The sequence below is a fragment of the Oncorhynchus gorbuscha genome, linkage group LG26 (genome assembly GCF_021184085.1).
Source record: "Oncorhynchus gorbuscha isolate QuinsamMale2020 ecotype Even-year linkage group LG26, OgorEven_v1.0, whole genome shotgun sequence".
NCBI classification, from domain to species: domain Eukaryota; kingdom Metazoa; phylum Chordata; class Actinopteri; order Salmoniformes; family Salmonidae; genus Oncorhynchus; species Oncorhynchus gorbuscha.
Window position 1 is genome coordinate 20,558,835 of NC_060198.1, and position 22,316 is coordinate 20,581,150.

General features: G+C 42.9%; 1 protein-coding gene across 4 annotated transcripts in view; it reads left to right on the top strand.

The window, feature by feature from the left end:
• Positions 1–22,316, top strand: part of LOC124015254 (son of sevenless homolog 1-like) — a 75,698-nt gene that overhangs the window by 34,376 nt on the left and 19,006 nt on the right. For all 4 annotated transcript variants that reach the window (XM_046330360.1, XM_046330362.1, XM_046330361.1 and 1 more), the window contains exons 9-12: positions 1,715–1,842; positions 5,858–6,519; positions 19,213–19,294; positions 21,670–21,792. In XM_046330360.1, coding sequence (XP_046186316.1) covers positions 1,715–1,842; positions 5,858–6,519; positions 19,213–19,294; positions 21,670–21,792 — 995 coding nt within the window. The remainder of the gene's footprint in view (positions 1–1,714; positions 1,843–5,857; positions 6,520–19,212; positions 19,295–21,669; positions 21,793–22,316) is intronic.

Consider the following 22,316-nt stretch of genomic DNA (forward strand, 5'->3'; position numbering starts at 1 on the left):
CGTACAATTCCTTCAACCTCATGGCTTGGTTTTTGCTCTGACATGCATTGTCAACTGTGGGACCTTATATAGACAGGTTGTGTGCCTTTCCAAATCATGTCCGATGAAATTAATTTACCACAGGTTGACTCCAAGTTGTAGAAACATCTCAAGGATGATCAATGGAAACAGGATACACCTGAGCTCAATGTCAAGTCTCATAGCAAAGGGTCTCAATAATAAGGTATTTCTGTTTTCACTTTTTTCACTTTGTCATTATGGGGTATTGTGTGTAGATTGATAATGGGGGTGGGAATGTTTTAATCAATTTTAGAATAAGGCTGTAAAAAAATCAAGGGGTCTGAAAAAATTGAATGAGCTTTAGTTGTGTCCAAAAGTTTTGAGAATGACACAAATATACATTTTCACAAAGACTGCTGCCTCAGTTTGTATGATGGCAATTTGCATATACTCCAGAATGTTATGAAGAGTGATCAGATGAATTGCAATTAATTGAAAAGTCCCTCTTTGCCATGCAAATGAACTGAATCCCCCAAAACATTTCCACTGCATTTCAGCCCTGCCACAAAAGGACCAGCTGACATCATGTCAATGATTATCTCGTTAACAAAGGTGTGAGTGTTGACGAAGACAAGGCTGGAGATCACTCTGTCATGCTGATTGAGTTCGAATAACTGACTGGAAGCTTCAAAAGGAGGGTGGTGCTTGGAATCATTGTTCTTCCTCTGTCAACCATGATTAGCTGCAAGGAAACATGTTCCTTCATCATTGCTTTGCACAAAAAGGGCTTCACAGGCAATGATATTGGTGCCAGTAAGATTGCACCTAAATCAACCATTTATCGGATCATCAAGAACTTCAAGGAGAGCGGTTCAATTGTTGTGAAGAAGGCTTCAGGGCACCCAAGAAAGTCCAGCAAGCGCCAGGACCGTTTCATAAAGTTGATTCAGCTGCTGGATCGGGGCACCACCAGTACAGTGCTTGCTCAGGAATGTCAGCTGGCAGGTGTGAGTGCGTCTGCACGCACAGTGAGGCAAAGACGTTTTGAGGATGGCCTGGTGTCAAGAAGGGCAGCAAAGAAGCCACTTCTCTCCAGGAAAAACATCAGGGACAGACTGACAAACACCAAGCATTGATTATGCAAGAATGGGCTGCCATCAGTCAGGATGTGGCCCAGAAGTTAATTGACAGCATGCCAGGGGGGATTGCAGAGGTCTTGAAAAAGAAGGGTCAACACTGCAAATATTGACTCTTTGCATCAATTTCATGTAATTGTCAATTAAAACCTTTGACACTTATGAAATGCTTGTAATTATACTTCAATATTCCATAGTAACATCTGACAAAAATATCTAAAGACACTGAAGCAGCAAACGTTGTGGAAATAAATATTTGTGTCATTCTCAACCCACAATTGTATATATAAAGGAGGGCGAGACAATGTTGGTAATGTTGGACCAATCCTTGGTAGTCGCTCAAGAAAGTATGAATTAAGGGGAAACACTGGAGTTGAGGGAGTTGGTAATTAGAGAATGATGGAGAGGGAGGGATATTTTTTTTCTCCCTCAGCCGTAATCTCGCTCATGAGTTTGGCCTTATACCGCATCATGATCCTTCTCTAGACTCCCCCTACCAGCGAAACCACCTGATCCAACATTTTATTCTCTACCCCTCTTTCTCTGCCCCATCCCCTCTTGCCCCCTCCTTTCCACAGCAACTAGAGGAGAAAAGTGAGGACGAGGAGGACAAGGAGTGTCTGAAACAGGCCATCACGGCGCTGCTCAATCTGCAGAGTAGCATGGAGAGGATCTGCTCCAAGAACATGGCCAAGAGGAGGCTGAGGTAGGCAGAGGAGCGCCAATTTACAACCCCTCCTGGTCCATCCACACCTGGTTCTCTTTACCCAAGAAGATACAAAGCTAGCTCTGACACACACAGTACATATGCACACACAGTAATAGAAATCCACAAGCAAAATATGGGAAGATAACTCACACACACATAATGGCACAGACCAGACAAGCACCAAAAGGTGGATATGTCTCATATGTGCACTATATATACTCAGAGGCGTTAACACTTGCACAGCACAATACACACCTCACAATAGACACCCACACTAACACACACACAGCAATTCATACTACTGCCTCATTGGTGTACTCCTCCCATCCTCTGCACCCCCCCCCCCCCACCCCCACCCTAAGCTCAGTTCTGAGTTTCCCTCTGGACCTAAAATAGACTTGTGGGGGGGGAGTTGGAGGGGGGCTCGCCACTGTGTTGTCAGAGGGAAGTTGTGTCAGGAATAGGGCTGTCCTGTTCTGGTGTGATATAATTTGAAAGGGGAGGGAGAATTCCCTTGCTTTCAACAGTATACTTTAGCATCCAAACCGTGCGGACCATTTTTATCTCCATCCCTCCTTTTGTATTGGTGAAGAAAACAGGGTGTTTTTTTGGTTACATGCGGCTGTCGCTCGTTCTTTACTTGAGTGGAGGACACAGGTTATAAACGAGAAAAAGATTACCCCTTTGCTGTTCTTTTTAGTTGTTTTTTTGTTTATTTTTCATGGGGAAAGGATGGCTTATCTTACGGTATGTCTTTGCACCCCATACTTTGGCGGGAACGTGGGGATGGTGACACACGTAGGAGGCTAAAATGGACGTTCCGAGAGGACACACTGAGTTGGGGTACCCCACAAGGGTTACCTTTATTGACTTTTGCGGTTTCGCTACACCTTTCCTGTCTCTAGGGGTCTTTGTATCTCGAGAGCCAGAACAAAGAACAACCCAAGAGCTCTGTCACAGCCATTTGAATTATGTTTGCTCTTTCGCAACCTTGCTGTTCATTAGGAAAAACGTAATAAGCTCTTAGTCGCCAATGCTCTGGCAAGGTCCATCGCTGCCTGGGATAAATGATGGTTTGATAATGATTCTCATTATAATTTTTTGCTTTAATTAACTACTTGATTAATTTCATTGCAAGACTGCTCGTTTAAAGATGAATGTAAATGCACTTCAAATATAACCTCTTTGATCAGACTTGAGAGTTGGCAAAGTTTTGACAGTTTCTTTCTGTGTATAGTTTTTAGAGTTTCACACTTAATGGACTGGGAAATGGAAATTGTAGTTTCTGGGGTGAATTTTGTATGTAGTCTATCCCTTGCCCTTCAGAGGTGCCCCTTGTCTCTCAGCGAAGCTAATTCGGGCCGGGTGAAAGTCATCCTGTACTTTGAGGTGCTGGTATGAAGACAGGCGCGTGAGTTGGCTTCGCCTGCCTCCCCCTCCTCTCAGGAGTGCTGATGCGAGTCGTCGTGCGTCCACGAAAAACAAAGTAAGCCCTCCCGCAATTGTTTACAAGTAGTTTTAGTTCAGACGCACTGTACTAGCGGGTGTTAAATCCATGTTGATTTTTTTCCTATCACCCTCTCACTCAATCAATTTGTAGAACCACCAACAAATCTTGAGCCCCCCCCAAAAAAATGGGATATCTGAAATCAAGCCCCAGTGGCGCAATGCTGTTAGATTATTCTAAGTAGGTTGTTTTAGAAGTGATGATTGGAATTATTGCTCAGCTGATTTGTCATGAGCAGTAGAGGTGAGATTCTGGTTCTGGTGTGCCGCATGCTTTCTCCTCTTCTGCTTACTTAAGTTTTGTCATTCTGGTTTTGAAAGAGCACCGTATGTGCTGGTTTTCACTCAAACCAGTCTTTTTGTCACTCAAACCAGTCTTTTTGTATTGAATTGCTGAAAGAGTTTTAAACTTACTCCTCACATGACCTAATTATTACAGGGGGCATGGTCCTTAGTAATGAATAAATACTTTAAATAGACATTGGTATAATATAAGAATAAAGAGATTGATTAAAACAGACTAGTCTACATTGTGGTCCTAAAAGATCTGGAATGAGAGATACTCATAGCTCATTTTGAATATGATAGTCATACCATAGACCATGTTAATGGTATGATGAACCAAAACAATATTTAAATAGTGTCTGGCTCAAATAAATATAATCAGATGCTCTTTATTCTTTTAGACTCATTCTATTCTTATGCACTTTATCATTTGGTCCTCCAAGGCACCCTGTTAACCATGGGTGTGGGCCCTTCCTCGAACTGAACTGCCGGAATGGTGAGGAAGTTTAGTCAATTGGTCTGCTGGGTGTAAACTGAAGGGACATGACTGACCAGCAAACAGATGTTGAACTACCTAATGGGTTCTGGTTAGGTTACGTTTAGGGTTATTTGTGTGGTTAAAGGAAAACTCCCATCCAAAAACTATCTTTTAGTATTTATTTCATTAGTCCTTTATTGGATTGCTGACATGCAAAACATTTAAGGACTATATCAACAATGGACTAACGAAACAAAAACTAAAAGAGTTTTTGGGTGGAATTTTCCTTTAAGGTTAGGGTCAGTATTATAAAAAATAAATGTCCCTTTTTCAGGACCCTGTTTTTCAGAGATAATTCATTAAAATCCAAATAATTTCACAGATCTTCATTGTAAAGGGTTTAAACACTGTTTCCCATGTCTGTACTGTGAGACACCTAAGACCGCGCTACAGGGAGACAGGATAGACAACTGATCGTCCTCGCAGTGGCAGACCACGTGTAACAACACTTGCACAGAACTGGTACATCCGAACATCACACCTGCGGGACAGGTACAGGATGACAACAACAACTGCCCGAGTTACACCAGGAATGCACAGTCCCTCCATCAGTGCTCAGACTGTCCGCAATAGGCTGAGAGAGGCTGGACTGAGGGCTTGTAGGCCTGTAGTAAGGCAGGTCCTCACCAGACATCGCTGGCAACAATGTTGCCTATGGGCACAAACCCACCGTCGCTGGACCAGACAGGACTGGCAAAAAGTACTTGTCACTGACGAGTCACGGTTTTGTCTCACCAGGGGTGATGGTCGGATTTGCGTTTATCGTAGAAGGAATGAGCGTTACACCAAGGCCTGTACTCTGGAGCGAGACCGATTTGGAGGTGGAGGGTCCGTCATGGTCTGGGGCGGTGTCACAGCATCATCGGACTGAGCTTGTTGTCATTGCAGGCAATCTCAACGGTGGTCGTCACAGGGAAGACATCCTCCTCCCTCATCCTGATATGACCCAATGCCACCAGCCATACTGCTCGTTCTGTGTGTGATTTCCTGCAAGACAGGAACGTCAGTGTGCTGCCGTGGCCTGCGAAGTGCCCGGACTCCAATCCCACTGAGCATGTCTGGGACCTGTTGGATCGGAGGGTGAGGTCTAGGAAATGTCAGGGAACTTGCAAGTGCCTTGGTGGAAGAGTGGGGTAACATCTCACAGCAAGAACTGGCAAATCTGGTACAGTCCATGGAGGAGATGCACTGCAGTACCTAATGCAGCTGGTGGCCACAGAGTCGTTAACACTTTGTTCAGGGACACATTATTCAATTTATGTTAGTCACGTCTCTTGTTCAGTTTATGTCTCAGTTGTTGAATCTTATTTTCATACAAATATATACACATTTTCTGAAAATAAACCCAGTTCACAAGTGAGAGGACGTCAGTCACGTCGCTTCAGTCGCACCCAGTGTTTTGTTAAGGAGTTGTTATTTGTAGGAACCCCCTCCTGGACCAGGTTTAGTTGTACCGCTGCTTTAGCCACCCACACTGACCCTCCACTCAATCTCAGTCTCGCTGGCTTTGTTGACTTGTTTTCCATTGTCAGTGGGCTGTGAACATCAGACCCACATTTCCCTTCCTCTCTTCTCCCCCGCTTTCCTTTTTTTCTCTCACATTCTTTCTCTTACATTCAACTTTTTTGTCATTTTATCTCATCTTTTCTTTCTCTCTCTCCTCAAACTCTACGGCGGCACCAGCGAGTCAGCCTGCCGCTTCTACAGCCAGCAGATGAAAGGCAAGCACCTGGCCATCAAGAAGATGAACGAGATCCAGAAGAACATTGATGGCTGGGAGGGCAAGGACATTGGCCAGTGCTGCAACGAATTCATCATGGAGGGGACGCTGACACGCGTGGGCGCCAAGCACGAACGGCACATCTTCCTCTTCGACGGCCTGATGATCTGCTGCAAGTCCAACCACGGCCAGCCGCGCTTGCCTGGCGCCTCGTCCACCGCCGAATACCGCCTCAAGGAGAAGTTCTTAATGCGCAAGGTTCAGATCAATGACAAGGACGACAAGGAGGGCGAGTACCGGCACGCCTTTGAGATCATCCTCAAAGATGGCAACAGCATGGTGTTCGCCGCCAAGTCGGCCGAGGACAAGAATGGCTGGATGGCGGCGCTCATCTCACTGCAGTACCGCTCGACGCTGGAGCGCATGCTGGACTCGGCCATGCTACAGGAGGAGAAGGAGGAGCAAATGAGGCTGCCCGGGGCGGAGCTTTACCGGTTCGCCACGCCCGACTCTGAGGAGAACGTGGTGTTCGAGGAGAACGTGCAGTCCAAGTCGGGCATCCCCATCATCAAGGCGGGTACAGTGCTCAAGCTCATCGAAAGGCTCACCTTCCACATGTATGCAGGTGAGAAAAAGCATGACGCAGCAAAAGGTTTCCTATGTTGACCTGTTATGACCTGTTGAAATGCATGCCTTTTGCGTACAGTAGGCTATACAAATAACTCCCTCAGATGTGTGGAATAACAGTAGTTGCTAAATCCTAGTAGAGAACATCTTGCAGACCCTTTCCTATTGTAGAACAGGGGGAAGGGGCAGGGTTTTGGTTCTGGTTTTAGAGAGGAGGAGAATCCTGTGAAAAAGTAGTCTGTAGGAGTCAAATTATGTGTTCAACAACCGGTTTAAAGGTTTTTTTTTTTAACCTTTATTTAACCAGGCAAGTCAGTTAAATAACATATTCTTATTTTCAATGATGGCCTGGGAACAGTGGGTTAACTGCCTGTTCAGGGGCAGAACAACAGATTTGTACCTTGTCAGCTCGGGGGTTTGAACTCGCAACCTCCCGGTTACTAGTCCAACGCTCTAACCACTAGGCTACCCTGCCGCCCTACGCTACAACCCTTTACAGTCGTGCGATTTGGCCTATATGGATAGGGCTAAATTGAAATGTTTTTTTTACAGAAGAAATATGAAATGCATAAGCATAGTAGCAATTGAAAGGGAACAGTTTGGAGATTATGGGAACATTATTTGACCAAAGTTGAGGATACGACAGTTCACCTTTCACAAGGCTGAATCCGAACATTACACTGTTGATTTTATGTGCGTTTTACCTTCACTGTACTTTTCGCCGCATTTGTTGATAAGGGAATCTGAAAATACTCTGGATACATTCAGTAACATGATAACAATATTCCTGGAAAATGTGGGGTAGGTACAACATAAGACAAAAAGTAGTTTGAGTGAGAGGACCAACTGGTGTGCAGAGTTCCTGCGTTAATTTCAATACACTTTAATGACTCGAAGAAGAGTCTTCAACTATAACATGATTTTTTTTGCGTTCTCCTAGCTGAGCTGTTAAGCAACAAGAGCAAGCACACTTGTAGTTGTTTTGTTTGTAACACAGACCTGCATCTCCGCCATCGCATAATCACTGTTGTTCATGCAATCCAAAAACAGCCCATTTTATAAATTGCAGTCTGAGTCAGCTGGGCATCATGAAAGCTTGTTCTATTGCCAACATGACTAGCTAAGTTATAAAATGCTATCTTACGGTGTTAGGCTTTCACGGGGCAATTCAGAGAAACAGATTGTAATTTTGGTGCGCATAGAAAAGAGTCACGCGTTAGACCGTCAGGTTCTAATTTTTCACAGTAAATAACTCACGGACACTAGAGAAGCTTAACCAAGTTTAATATCCCACTTAAGACACTCCTCCTTCTCTCCAATCGTTACAACCCTTATTATTCCCTTCAGGGGATCTGACCTGACCTCAACCCCTCCTTTGCCTAATTCACAGATGTCCACCTGCTTCCCCTATAGCGATCTTTTGATCTCCTCCCGTCCACCCAGCACATTCCACAGCCACTGTCTTTCTACAGATCTCGCTCCTTTGTATACGATATATGATCTATCATGTCTTTAATATCTCAATGTTCAAAGTTTAGAATCCAACGAGACAAACAGAATCCAACGAGACAAACATGCTCATTCTGTTCAGAACAACCTAGGGTATAACACCATGTCATCTTGTAATTGTACATCAAACATAGTGATCATAAATGTTGACACTGCATGTTATTGTATAGCCACTGTGTTCCAATTTAGGCGCTTACCAGTGCCCAAATATGCCATTTTCAACCCGTATACAGGTTCGAGTGTAAAGGGCTACAGGGAGCAGGAAGTAGACATGGGTCACATCTCAAATGGCTCCCTCTCCACATTTAATTTATTTGAAATGAGAGAACTGGACAGGCGAAAGTGAATGCCAAGAAACCTAGATATTTTCTGTATCTTTAAAAAAGAAAATCCTAACTATTAGGGCCTGGTCTCTTACTCACGTGTTCCCACCATTGTACACCTCCATTGTTTGTGTTTATGTAATATGCACTTGCCCAGTGCCTGGAGTGCCTATTCCTGTTATCACCTTGTTGTTCTACATACCAAACCTTGAGCTTGGCACAAACGCAGTTTATGCCTAAACATAAAAGACAAGCTAGTGGAAGGCCTTTTTCTTCCCCCCCACTTTCGTCACCCCCGCATCCATTTATAGCTGTTTTCACACGGCTTTTAAATATTTGGCCACACTTTTTTATTTTTATTTTATTTCACCTTTATTTAACCAGGTAGGCTAGTTGAGAACAAGTTCTCATTTGCAACTGCGACCTGGCCAAAATAAAGCATAGCAGTGTGAACAGACAACACAGTTACACATGGAGTAAACAATTAACAAGTCAATAACACAGTAGAAAAAAATGGGCAGTCTATATACAATGTGTGCAAAAGGCATGAGGAGGTAGGTGAATAATACAATTTTGCAGATTAACACTGGAGTGATAAATGATCAGATGGTCATGTACAGGTAGAGATATTGGTGTGCAAAAGAGCAGAAAAGTAAATAAATAAAAAACAGTATAAAAACAGTATGGGAATGAGGTAGGTGAAAATGGGTGGGCTATTTACCAATAGACTATGTACAGCTGCAGCGATCGGTTAGCTGCTCGGATAGCTGATGTTTGAAGTTGGTGAGGGAGATAAAAGTCTCCAACTTCAGCGATTTTTGCAGTTCGTTCCAGTCACAGGCAGCAGAGTACTGGAACGAAAGGCGGCCAAATGAGGTGTTGGCTTTAGGGATGATCAGTGAGATACACCTGCTGGAGCGCGTGCTACGGATGGGTGTTGCCATCATGACCAGTGAACTGAGATGAGGCGGAGCTTTACCTAGCATGGACTTGTAGATGACCTGGAGCCAGTGGGTCTGGCGACGGCCAGCCGACTAGAGCATACAAGTCGCAGTGGTGGGTGGTATAAGGTGCTTTAGTGACAAAACGGATGGCACTGTGATAGACTGCATCCAGTTTGCTGAGTAGAGTGTTGGAAGCCATTTTGTAGATGACATCGCCGAAGTCGAGGATCGGTAGGATAGTCAGTTTTACTAGGGTAAGCATGGCGGCGTGAGTGAAGGAGGCTTTGTTGCGGAATAGAAAGCCGACTCTTGATTTGATTTTCGATTGGAGATGTTTGATGTGAGTCTGGAGTTTGCAGTCTAGCCAGACACCTAGGTACTTATAGATGTCCACATATTCAAGGTCGGAACCATCCAGGGTGGTGATGCTAGTCGGGCATGCGGGTGCAGGCAGCGATCGGTTGAAAAGCATGCATTTGGTTTTACTCGCGTTTAAGAGCAGTTGGAGGCCACGGAAGGAGTGCTGTATGGCATTGAAGCTTGTTTGGAGGTTAAATAGCACAGTGTCCAATGACGGACCAAAAGTATATAGAATGGTGTCGTCTGCGTAGAGGTGGATCAGGGAATCGTATGCAGCAAGAGCAACATCATTGATGTATACAGAGAAAAGAGTCGGCCCGAGAATTGAACCCTGTGGCACCCCCATAGAGACTGCCAGAGGACCGGACAGCATGCCCTCCGATTTGACACACTGAACTCTGTCTGCAAAGTAATTGGTGAACCAGGCAAGGCAGTCATCCGAAAAACCGAGGCTATTGAGTCTGCCGATAAGAATATGGTTATTGACAGAGTCGAATGCCTTGGCGAGGTCGATGAAGACGGCTGCACAGTACTGTCTTTTATCGATGGCGGTTATGATATCGTTTAGTACCTTGAGTGTAGCTGAGGTGCACCCGTGACCGGCTCGGAAACCACATTGCACAGCGGAGAAGGTACGGTGGGATTCGAGATGTTCAGTGACCTGTTTGTTGACTTGGCTTTCGAAGACCTTAGATAGGCAGGGCAGGATGGATATAGGTCTATAACAGTTTGGGTCCAGGGTGTCTCCCCCTTTGAAGAGGGGGATGACTGCGGCAGCTTTCCAATCCTTGGGGATCTCAGACGATATGAAAGAGAGGTTGAACAGGCTGGTAATAGGGGTTGCGACAATGGCGGCAGATAGTTTCAGAAATAGAGGGTCCAGATTGTCAAGCCCAGCTGATTTGTACGGGTCCAGGTTTTGCAGCTCTTTCAGAACATCTGCTATATGGATTTGGGTAAAGGAGAACCTGGAGAGGCTTGGGCGAGGAGCTGCGGGGGGGGGGGCAGAGCTGTTGGCAGAGGTTGGAGTAGCCAGGCGGAAGGCATGGCCAGCCGTTGAGAAGTGCTTATTGAAGTTTTCGATAATCATGGATTTATCGGTGGAGACCATGTTACCTAGCCTCAGTGCAGTGGGCAGCTGGGAGGAGGTGCTCTTGTTCTCCATGGACTTCAGTGTCCCAGAACTTTTTGGAGTTGGAGCTACAGGATGCAAACTTCTGCCTGAAGAAGCTGGCCTTAGCTTTCCTGACTGACTGCGTGTATTGGTTCCTGACTTCCCTGAACAGTTGCATATCACGGGGGCTATTCGATGCTATTGCAGTCCGAGCGCGGGATGTGGTGACCTGCTTTGTTTCAGTGTCAGTTTAGCTCCAGATATCACAGCGAGAACTGATAAAGAACAAAAAAAAACATTAGTGTTGGTGAGGTAATCACTTTGCAGACTTCAGTGGCACCTGAACTCCTTTAGTGATTCCTCACTAAAGCCAAACAACAACAAAAATCCATTACTTTTGGAATGTTCATGAAATGTAATCAATAATATAGTTATTTTAGAGGAAGAATTGTTGACATATATTTGTATCTAGAAGTTGGCATATTTATTACATTTTGGCCTTACCCAGGCCTCCTTTAAGACTCCATAATGCTTCATCTGTAGGTGCTACAAAGCAAAACGGTATGTCATATGAAGCTTTACCACTTGCTCTTCAATAGGAGTAGTATTTTTTAATAGTCAAAAATAATAATTTATGAATATCGAAATATAAAAATGTAAACATGAATATTGAAAATATAACTTTTTTGATTTGGCAAATTTTTCAACATATTGTGGAACATAATAGGCTCCACAGGAATATCAAAGTTCCAGACTGGGATCTCTACTAGTTTTAAAGTTATGGCCCATTTTATTCAGAGAAATTAGCATAGTAGGCAATGTAACCAATCACAACCCTCCTTTTACTTGAATCATTGCACATCCTGCATATCACCAGCAGAGGGTGACCATTTTTAATAAATGTTCACTTTCACTGTTGGTAATATCAGAGATATGCCCGTAGAATAGGCTATATTATGCTCAACAATATATATATATATTTTTTTTTATGCAAATCAAACATTTCTATATTCATGTTTATATTTTTATTTATTTTATATATTTGTTTATATTTTCAAGAATGTATGAAAAAGTGATTGAAACCAAAATACTACTCATATTACAGAGCAAGTGATACATCTTCACATGACACCAATGTTTGTTTAGTAGCATCTACAGATGAAACACTATGGAGTCTTAAAGGAGGCCTGGATAAGGACAAAATATCAGAAAAATGCCAACTTGTATTAAATATTTCTCAATTATGCTTTTAGACACATGTCAACAATCCTTCAACCAAAGGACACTTTTATGGACTATATTTCGTGAAAATGTAAAACATGGTCTTTCTTTGTCTGGGTTTCGCGAGGAATCGCTCTTAAGAAAGGCTGAATGACCCAGCACACAAAGCAGTTGTTAGACCATGGGATCTGTATTCTTCTCTACTGACGGGTGCCATTGTACCTAACCAGATACAAGGCTGCGATTGGACTAATAAGCTCTTCATTCATTAAAAGTAATGATGTCATTTTGTGGAAATAAATCACCAAATTCAATCACTCAAAGTCCAAGTGGATGTGGGCTCTAGTAATCTGGGGAGCAAAACATTTAGGCCAAGCGCTTTTGAATTTGTTCTGTTTCTATGCATTGTTATTCAATGTCATGCAAACATACAGGTGTTGTATAAAATCTTTTTAAAAACACACGTTTTCATTTGTTTAGCACGGAAGCCTTTCTGAACTCTTACACAAGTTTGAGTTTCATCTTGTTTGTCTCTGGATGTCTAGAGCAGTGTTTCTCAACTGTGGTAAGTGAGTACCCCCAAACTGTACACATTTTGGTTGAAGCACACCCGATTCAACTCACCCAAGTGCTTGATGATTAGTTGACGAGTTGGTTCAGGTGTGCTTGTCCTGGGCTACACCAAACCTTTGTGCTGTTGGGGAGTAGTGAAGGACTGGGGTTAAAAAACACTGGTCCAAGGTTAATGCAGCACAACACAAAGCCAGAAGAGAACATTCCTCTTATGGGTGGACTGTCCAGCTCACACCCCTGTGTAAACTTCCTCACACGAATAAAGAGTAGGGTGTAAATTTAGGCCACTATTTTCCTTTTTAGTGTTCAACCGTCTGTGTGCCACTGATTTCAAATAAGCCAAGGGAAACCAGCCTTTTGAGGAAAAGTGTGTTTGTGTGCCCAGGGTAATTTGAAAAGGGGAAAAAGGTGCTTCCTGTACGATGCACCTCATGCCTGGACACATACCCTACTCCCACCCAGGAGACAGCAGCGGAGGGACAACACACTTTCTGTTTTATCTCTCTGTCCTGACTATCTGCATTACAATTTGCATGGATCTACGCTTCTCTTTTCCCATAAATTGTCATCAAGAATCCATATAGTCCATGAGCCAGGAGGGTCGGTCGGGTTCACTTGGGATGGCCAAGTCTCATAGTGATTTTTTTTTTAAAGGTCAATGTCCCAAGAGTAAGAAAATGTGTGATAGCAGTGCAGCAACGGTAGCTTTCTGCGTGTTATCTTTCATCCCTCCGTCCCATCAATTTTTCCCATAGGGATTTTACCCTATGACAAACAGTATCAGTATTGCTCACTTGTTCTCTTTAATCTTATATCATTGGAAAGCTTAGAGATTCAGACACATTTTCGGAATGTTCAGGTCAGCAGAACTTTGACCATTGACCCATATGGTACATAGCAGCAGTGGTGGAAAAAATACTCAATTGTTATACTTGATACCACAGAAAATGACTCAAGTAAAAGTGAAAGTTACCCCAGTAAAATACTACTTGAGTAAAAGTCTAAAAGTATTTGGTTTTAAATATACTTTTTAAAATGTATTTATATATTTTTATTTATCCTTTATTTTACCAGGTAAATTGACTGAGAACATGTTCTCATTTGCAGCAACGACCTGGGGAATAGTTACAGGGGAGAGGGGGATTTATGAGCCAATTGTATACTGGGGATTATTAGGTGACCGTGATGGGTTCACACCGGTTCACACCCCTACTCTTACGATAAGTGCCATGGGATCTTTAATGACCTCAGAAAGTCAGGACACCCGTTTAACATCCCATCCGAAAGACGGCACCCTACACAGGGCAGTGTCCTCAATCACTACCCTGGGGCATTGGGATGTTATTTAGACCAGAGGAAAGAGTGCCTCAAACTGGCCCTCCAACACACTTCAGTATCAAATGTAAATGGAACTGCTAAAATGTACTTAAGTATCAAAAGTAAAAGTATAAACCATTTCAAATTCCGTATATTAAGCAAACCAGACTGCACAATTCATATTTTTGTTTTTTATTGATGGATATCCAGGGGCACACTCCATCACTCAGACATAATTTACAAACAAACATTTGTGTTTAGTGAGTCCACCAGATCAGAGGCAGTAGGGATGACCAAGGATATACTCTTGATAAGTGTGAATTTGACAATTTTCCTGTCAAAATATAGTACTTTAGGGTGTCAGGGGAAATGTATGTAAAAAGTACATTTCTTTTATTTAGGAATGTAGTGAAGTAAAAGTTGGCAAAAATATGAATAGTAAGTCTTTTTGGGTAGGACTCAAAAAGCTTGACACACCTGTATTTGGGGAGTTTCTCCCATTCTTCTCTGAAGATCCTCTCAAGCTCTGTAAGGTTGGATGGGGAGCATCGCTGCACAGCTATTTTCAGGTCTCTTCAGAGATGTTCGATCGGGTTGAATTCCGGGCTATGGCTGGGCTATTCAAGAACATTCAGAGACTAGTCCCGAAGCTACTCATGTGTTGTCTTGGCTTTGTGCTTAGCGTTGTTGTCCTGTTGGAAGGTGAACCTTTGCCCCAGTCTGAGGTCCTGAGCGCTCTGGAGACGGTTTTCATCAAGGATCTCTCTGTACTTTGCTCCGTTCGTCTTTCCCTTCATCCTGACAAGTTTCCCAGTCTGCTGCTGAAAACACTTGGCATTCCGGCCAAAGAGTTCAATCTGGTTTTATCAGACCAGAAAATCTTGTTTCTCATGGTCAGAGTCCTTTAGGTACCTTTTGGCAAACTCCAAGCAAACTGTCATGTGCCTTTTTACTGACAGGTGTGTGCCTTTCCAAATCATGTCCAATTAATTGAATGTACCACAGGTGGACTTAAATCAAGTTGTAGAAACATCTCAAGGATGATCAATGGAAACATGATGCACCTTAGCTCAATTTCAAGTCTCATAACAAAGGGTCTGAATACTTATGTAAATAAGGTATTTCTGTTTTTTATTCGTAATACATTTGCTAACATTTCTAAAAACCTGCTTTCGCTTTGTCATTATAGGGTATTGTGTGTAGATTGATTAACTATTTTTATTTAATCCATTTTAGAATAAGGCTGTAAACGTAACAAAATGTGTAAAAAGTCAAGGGGTCTGAATACTTTTCGTGTTACGTGTGTGAGAGAGACCATTTGTTCACACACATATAACATGCACACACATTTATACTGACTCTACACAACTCAAAAGTTTGGACACACCTACTCATTCAAGGGTTTTTCTTTATTTTTACTATTTTCTACATTGTAGAATAGTAGTGAATACATCAAAACTATGAAATAACACATGGAATCATGTAGTAACCAAAAAAGTGTTAAACAAATGAAAATATATTTGAGAATCTTTAAAGTAGCCACCCTTTGCTTTGCACTCTTGGCATTCTCTCAACCAGTTTTATGAGGAATGCTTTTCCAACAGTCTTGGAGTTCCCACATACGCTGAGCGCTTGTTGGCTGCTTTTCCTTCACTCTGCGGTCCAACTCATCCCAAACAATCTCAATTTGGTTGAGGTCAGGTGATTGGAGGCCAGTACATCTGATGCAGCACTCCATCACTCTCCTTCTTGGTCAAATAGTCCTTACACAGCCTGGAGGTGTGTTGGGTCATTGTCCTGCTGAAAAACAAATGATAGCGTTTTGATGTTGGTGTGCTGTGCCTTTTTTTCTCCACACATAGTGGTGTGTGTTCCTTCCAAACAACTCAACTGTAGTTTAATCTGTCCACAGAATATTTTGGAACATCCAGGTGCTCTTTTGCGAATTTCAGACGTGCAGCAATGGGGTTTTTTGGACAGCAGTGACTTCTTCCGTGTTGTCCTCCCATAAACACCATTCTTGTTTAGTGTTTTACGTATTCTAGACCCGTCAACAGAGATGTTAGCATCTTCCAGAGATTTCTGTAAGTCTTTAGCTGACACTCTAGGATTCTTCTTAACCTCATTGATAATTCTGCACTGGGCTCTTGCACTCATCATTTCAGGACGGCCACTCCTAGGGAGAGTAGCAACAGTGCTGACCTTTCTCCATTTATAGACAATTTGACTGGACTGATGAACATCAAATCAAGACTTTTAGAGATACTTTTGTAACCCTTTCCAGATTTATGCAAGTCAACTATTCTTAATCTTAGGTCTTCTGAGATCTCTTTTGTTTGAGGCATGGTTCATATCAGGCAATGCTTCTTGTGAATAGCAAACTCAAATGTTTTTGAGTGTTTTTTTTATAGGGAAAGGCAGCTCTAACCAACAACTCCACTCTCGTCTCGTTGATTGGAATCCACGTTAGCTGACTCCTGACCCCAAAAGTCATTAGCCTTGGGGTTCACATACTTTTTCCAACCTACACTGTGAGTGTTTAAATTATCTATTCAATATAGACAAGAAAAAGACAATAATTTGTGTTACTAGTTTAAGCACAGTATGTTTGTCTATTGTTGTGACTAAGAGGAAGATGCTGAAATCCAGGTAATTCCAAAAGGTTCACATACTTTTTCGTGTGTGTGATAACTAAATAAGGTTTGGGGTGTTAAAACGTTTTCAGTGTAAACTTAAACGTTTAAAACCAGATATAAAGTATGTAGAAAAGATCATGGAGCTGTATATTTTTTTAATAAGATCATCTTTGAGAACTAACAACCACCAGAATAACTGTCTGAAATACATTTTGTTAGAAAGTTTGAGTTACTCAGATAGTATAAGAACACAGCAAGGGCCACGGCAAACTGTGTAGTATTGCAGGAAATTGGCAATAAAACTGTCATTATCTCTCTGCCCCATTGCAAAATGTGTAGAATTGCAGGAAATTGGCAATAAAACTGTCATTATCTCTCTGCCCCATTGAAAAATGTGTAGAATTGCAGGAAGATAACTTTAAAGTAACTACCTAGTGAAAATCAAACCTTTATAAGTTAATATTCTGTTATGTCATACCCAAATAATGTGGTTGACTTGTCCTATACTTGTATTTGTGGTCAAAGCCACTGCAGTGTGTATGTCGGTGGTGGGGAGGGCAGGCGGGTGATCTATTTTTACGCGTGTGTGGTGGAGTGGCAGCTGCGTGCATCAGAGCAGCGTCTGTTTCCTGGCTGAAATAGTTTCAGGCCGATTGTTTGTAAATCCGCACTGAGGCAGCTATTGTCCAACCCCAGCCAGACCCCAGTGAAAGGGCTTGGACAGATCCAACATGTGAACCACGACCTTCGGTCCTGTTCACCCGCATAACCACAGTATCAGCACTCCTAATATACACACAGACCTGGGTCATGTTCACTCGGGAATGTTTGTCTGTTTTCTTCTGTTTGGTGCCTAATAAACATGACATTGGTTGGCATATCTTAGATTGTTAACTTAATAGTTATAAGACATATAGCTAGCAAACAGTAGCGAATTTCATACAAGTCATCCCCTGCAAAGTCATGAAAGAACAATAGCTACTTGCACACTGCTGTTCCCACATGCTTCAAGAGGGCCACCATTGTTCCTGTTCTCAAGAAAGCTAAGGTAACTGAGCCAAACGACTACCGCCCCGTAGCACTCACTTACGTCATCATGAAGTGCTATGAGAGACTAGTCAAGGACCATATCACCTCCACCCTACCTGACACCCTAGACCCACTCCAATTTGCTTACCGCCCCAATAGGTTCACAGACGACACAATCGAAACCACACTGCACACTGCCCTAACCCATCTGGACAAGAGGAATACCTATGTGAGAATGCTGTTCATCGACGACAGCTCAGCATTTAACACCATAGTACCATTAAACTCGTCATCAAGCTCGAGACCCTGGGTCTCGACCCCGCCCTGTGCAACTGGGTACTGGACTTCCTGACGGGCCGTCCCCAGGTGGTGAGGGTAGGTAACAACATCTCCACCCCACTGATCCTCAACACTGGGGCCCCACAAGGGTGCGTTCTGAGCCCTCTCCTGTACTCCCTGTTTACCCACGACTGCGTGGCCATACACTCGACTGCGTGGCCATACACTCCTCCAACTCAATCATCAAGTTTGCGGACGACACTACAGTGGTAGGCTTGATTACCAACAACTACGAGACGGCCTACAGGGAGGCGGTGAGGGCCCTCGGAGTGTGGTGTCTGGAAAATAACCTCACACTCAACGTCAACAAAACAAACAAAGGAAAGGAGATGATTGTGGACTTCAAGAAGCAGCAGAGGGAGCACCCCCCTATCCACATTGACGGGACAGTACTGGAGAGGGTAGTAAGTTTTAAGTTCCTCGGTGTACACATCACGGACAAACTGAATTGGTCCACCCACACAGACAGCGTTGTGAAGAAGGCGCAGCTGAAGAAAGGCTGAAGAAATTCAGGAGGCTGAAGAAATTCGGCTTGTCACCAAAAGCACTCACAAACTTCTACAGATGCACAATCGAGAGCATCCTGTCGGGCTGTATCACCGCCTGGTACGACAACTGTTCCGCCCACAACCATAAGGCTCTCCAGAGGGTAGTGAGGTCTGCACAACGCATCACCGGGGGCAAACTACCTGCCTTCCAGGACACCTACACCACCCGATGTCACAGGAAGGCCATAAAGATCGTCAAGGACAACAACCACCCAAGCCACTGCCTGTTCACCCCGCTATCATCCGGAAGGCTAGGTCAGTAAAGGTGCATCAAAGCAGGGACCGAGAGACTGAAAAACAGCTTCTATCTCAAGGCCATCAGACTGTTAAACAGCCACCACTAACATTGAGCGGCTGCTGCCAACATACTGACTCAACTCCAGCCACTTTAATAATGGAAATTGATGTAAACAATGTATCACTAGGCACTTTAAACAATGCCACTTCATATAATATTTACATACCCTACATTACTCATACCATATGTATATACTGTACTCTGTACCATCTACTGCATCTTGCCTATGCCGTTCTGTACCATCACTCATTCATATATCTTTATGTACATATTCTTTATCCCTTTACACTTGTGTGTATAAGGTAGTAGTTGTGGAATTGTTAGGTTAAATTACTCATTGGTTATTACTGCGTTGTCGGAACTAGAAGCACACGCATTTCGCTACACTCGCATTAACATCTGCTAACATGTGTATGTGACAAATAAATTTGATTTGAATAACAAAATGGCTGACAATTCCCTTGTTTTTCCTTCTTGCAGATCCAAATTTCGTCCGAACATTTCTAACAACCTACAGGTCCTTCTGTAAACCTCAGGAGCTGCTGGGTCTTCTTATTGAGAGGTGAGTATGTTGATGCCATTCTAGGATTGGGCTCCACTGTTATTATTCTATGAACCGCCTTTGTGTCTAATATTGTATCATATTTTTCAAAATCAGATACTTTGCCATTCACTTTGGCAAATGTTTTCAGTCAACAATACATTCGTCTGTGCTCGTTGACTCTGACCTTTGTCAGAACAAAGACAGAGATGTATTCATCATGGACAATATATTCCCATATACATTTTTGAAACGAGGGCTGTCCCCGACTAAAATAATTATTGGTCAAGCGAGAGTCGTCAGTTTTTTTTAGACTAATCGATTGGTCTAAAAAAATATTTAAAAAATCCATATAAAGACACACCCTATGTGTTTTGATAAAATCAACTATGTAGCTTGTCTGATGATTTAAACACACTGTTTGATTAAATAATTAAGACACACAAATGACTCAAGAGGGAGCCAGAGATCAAGATGGCCTCCTCCTCCCGCTGCTGCTGGCCTTCTCATAATTCTGCCTTTACTTTCCTGAAGTTGCCGGTAATAGGCTACACAAGGGGTCGGTAACTTTTTCCATTTGGAGTGCCAATTTATGCCAGCTATTATTTTCAATTAACAGTTTAATTTAATTTATAATAAAGTCTTTGTATCTCAAAATCATTGTCATGTGGTTCATCTAAGTTATATCTAAATGAAAATAATAAACATCTAAAAGTAACTTTTGCCATTGCCAACTATGTAAAAAAAATAGTCTAAAGCCAACAAATAAAAACACTGCAGCCTGCAGGTAGAAAATATCCTGATTTTAAAAAATGTATATCCTATAAATCACTTTGGCTACGCATAGCCTGTCTGCAACGAACTTGAAACATTGTATCAACTAGGCTATCAACTGGATACACCGACGCTCTCGTGCTAGCAAACTTGCAACATTGTAATATTCTGGGCCAGTGAGCTTCCTGGGCCAGTGAGCTTGAGACACAGCTATATGGATAAGAAGTAATCAGGTATTTTGTGACGTTTGCACTGGATCAGAGCATTACATTTTTCCCTTTCATGCTGAGTGCTTATTGAAAGGGAGAGAGATGGATTTTTTTTTATATACATTGAGGAACCATTGTCATTCTCAATAAAAAACACACCTTTACTCACTGTTTGAGGTGAATGTGCGGGAGCACTGGTTAGTCAAGGTAATTGTGGTAACATATATATATGTAGGTAGAGTTAAAGTGACGATGCATAGATAATAACCAGAGAGTAGCAGCAGTGTAACAGAGGGGGGGGGAGACTATGCAAATAGTTTGGGTAGCCATTTGATTAGCTGGTCAGGAGTCTTATGGCTTGGGGGTAGAAGCTATTAAGAAGCCTCTTGGACCTAGACTTGGCGCGCCGGGACTGCTTTCCATGCAGTAGCAGAAAGAACAGTCTGACTAGGGTGGCTATAGTCTTTGATGATTTTTAGGGCCTTCCTCTGACACCGCCTGGTATAGAGGTCCTGAATGGCAGGAAGCTTGGGCCCAATGATGTACTATGTTGTTTAATGCTGAGCTGTATTCAATGAATAGCATTGGTGTTCCTTTTGTCCAGGTGTGAAAGGGCAGTGTGGAGTGCAATAGAGATTGCAGCATCTGTGGGTCTGTTGGTGCAGTATGCAAATTGGAGTGGGTCTAGGGTTTCTGGGATAATGGTGTTGATGTGAGCCATGACCAGCCTTGCAAAGCATTTCATGGCTACAGATGTCAGTGCTACAGGTCGGTAGTCATTTAGGCAGGTTACGTTAGTGTTCTTGGGCACAGGGATTATGGTGGTCTGCTTGAAACATGTTTGTATTACAGACTCAGGCAGGTAGAGGTTGAAAATGTCAGTGAAGACACTTGCCAGTTTGTCAGTGCATGCTCGGCGTACACGTCCTGGTAATCCGCCTTGTGAATGTTGACTTATTTAAAGGTCTTACTCACATCAGCTGCGGAGAGTGTGAGATCACAGTCATCTGGAACAGCATGTTTCATGTTTCAGTGTTATTTGCCTCGAAGCGAGCATAGAAGTAATTTAGTTCCACTGGTAGGCTTGTGTCACTCGTGCAGCTCTCGGCTGTGCTTCCCTTTGTAGTCTGTAATAGTTTGCAAGCCCTGACACATCCGACGAGCATCGGAGCCTGTGTTGTACGATTCGATCTTAGTCCTGTATTGATGCTTCGCCTATTTGATGGTTCGTTGGAGTCACTGTGGGGAAGACGTCCTCAATGCACTTATTGCTAAAGCCAGCTCCTCAATGCCATCGGAAGAATCCCGGAACATATTCCAGTCTGGAACCTCTACTGTCTGGTTAAAGGTGAATTCCAGATTCCACACTGCTGTGTCTTCTCAGTTGTGATTTTGTTTTCTGGAACCTTCTAGGTTTGAAATTCCCGAGCCAAAGCCTACAGAGGCGGACCAGATGGCCATAGAGAACGGAGACCAACCTCTCAGCGCCGAACTCAAGCGATTTCGCAAGGAGTTTGTCCAGCCAGTCCAACTCAGGTACCTCTGCACCCCTCCCCATTTACCACACCTAATTCAAGAGGTTGTGTTCATTAGGGACTATAACAGAAAACATTCAACAACAACAAAAAGTTATTCTTGGACATGTCTGTTTTCTTTCATTTTGGTGCCTAATGAACATGACCTAGGGGTCAACTGTACATCCTGGTTTTCTTGTGATACACTTGGAAGGTAGTCTTGTCCTGATAAGCAGAGAAAGGTTTCAAACATTTTTAATGCTGGGCTGAAACAAAAGCATGCAGTCTTTACATTTTTTTATATATATTTTTTTTTGTTATGCTCCATATACTGTGCTTTCGGGAAGTATTCAGATCCCTTCCCCTTTTCCACTTTTTGTTACATTATAGCCTTATTCTAAAATATATATAATTTTTTTAATGTAAAAATCCTCATCAATTTACACATGATACCGCAAAATGACAAGCGGGCAGATTTATTTGTTTTTTAGGTCAGGATTTGTAGTTAGCGCTCTCTTGCTGGTCTGTAACTGGTATCTTAACTGG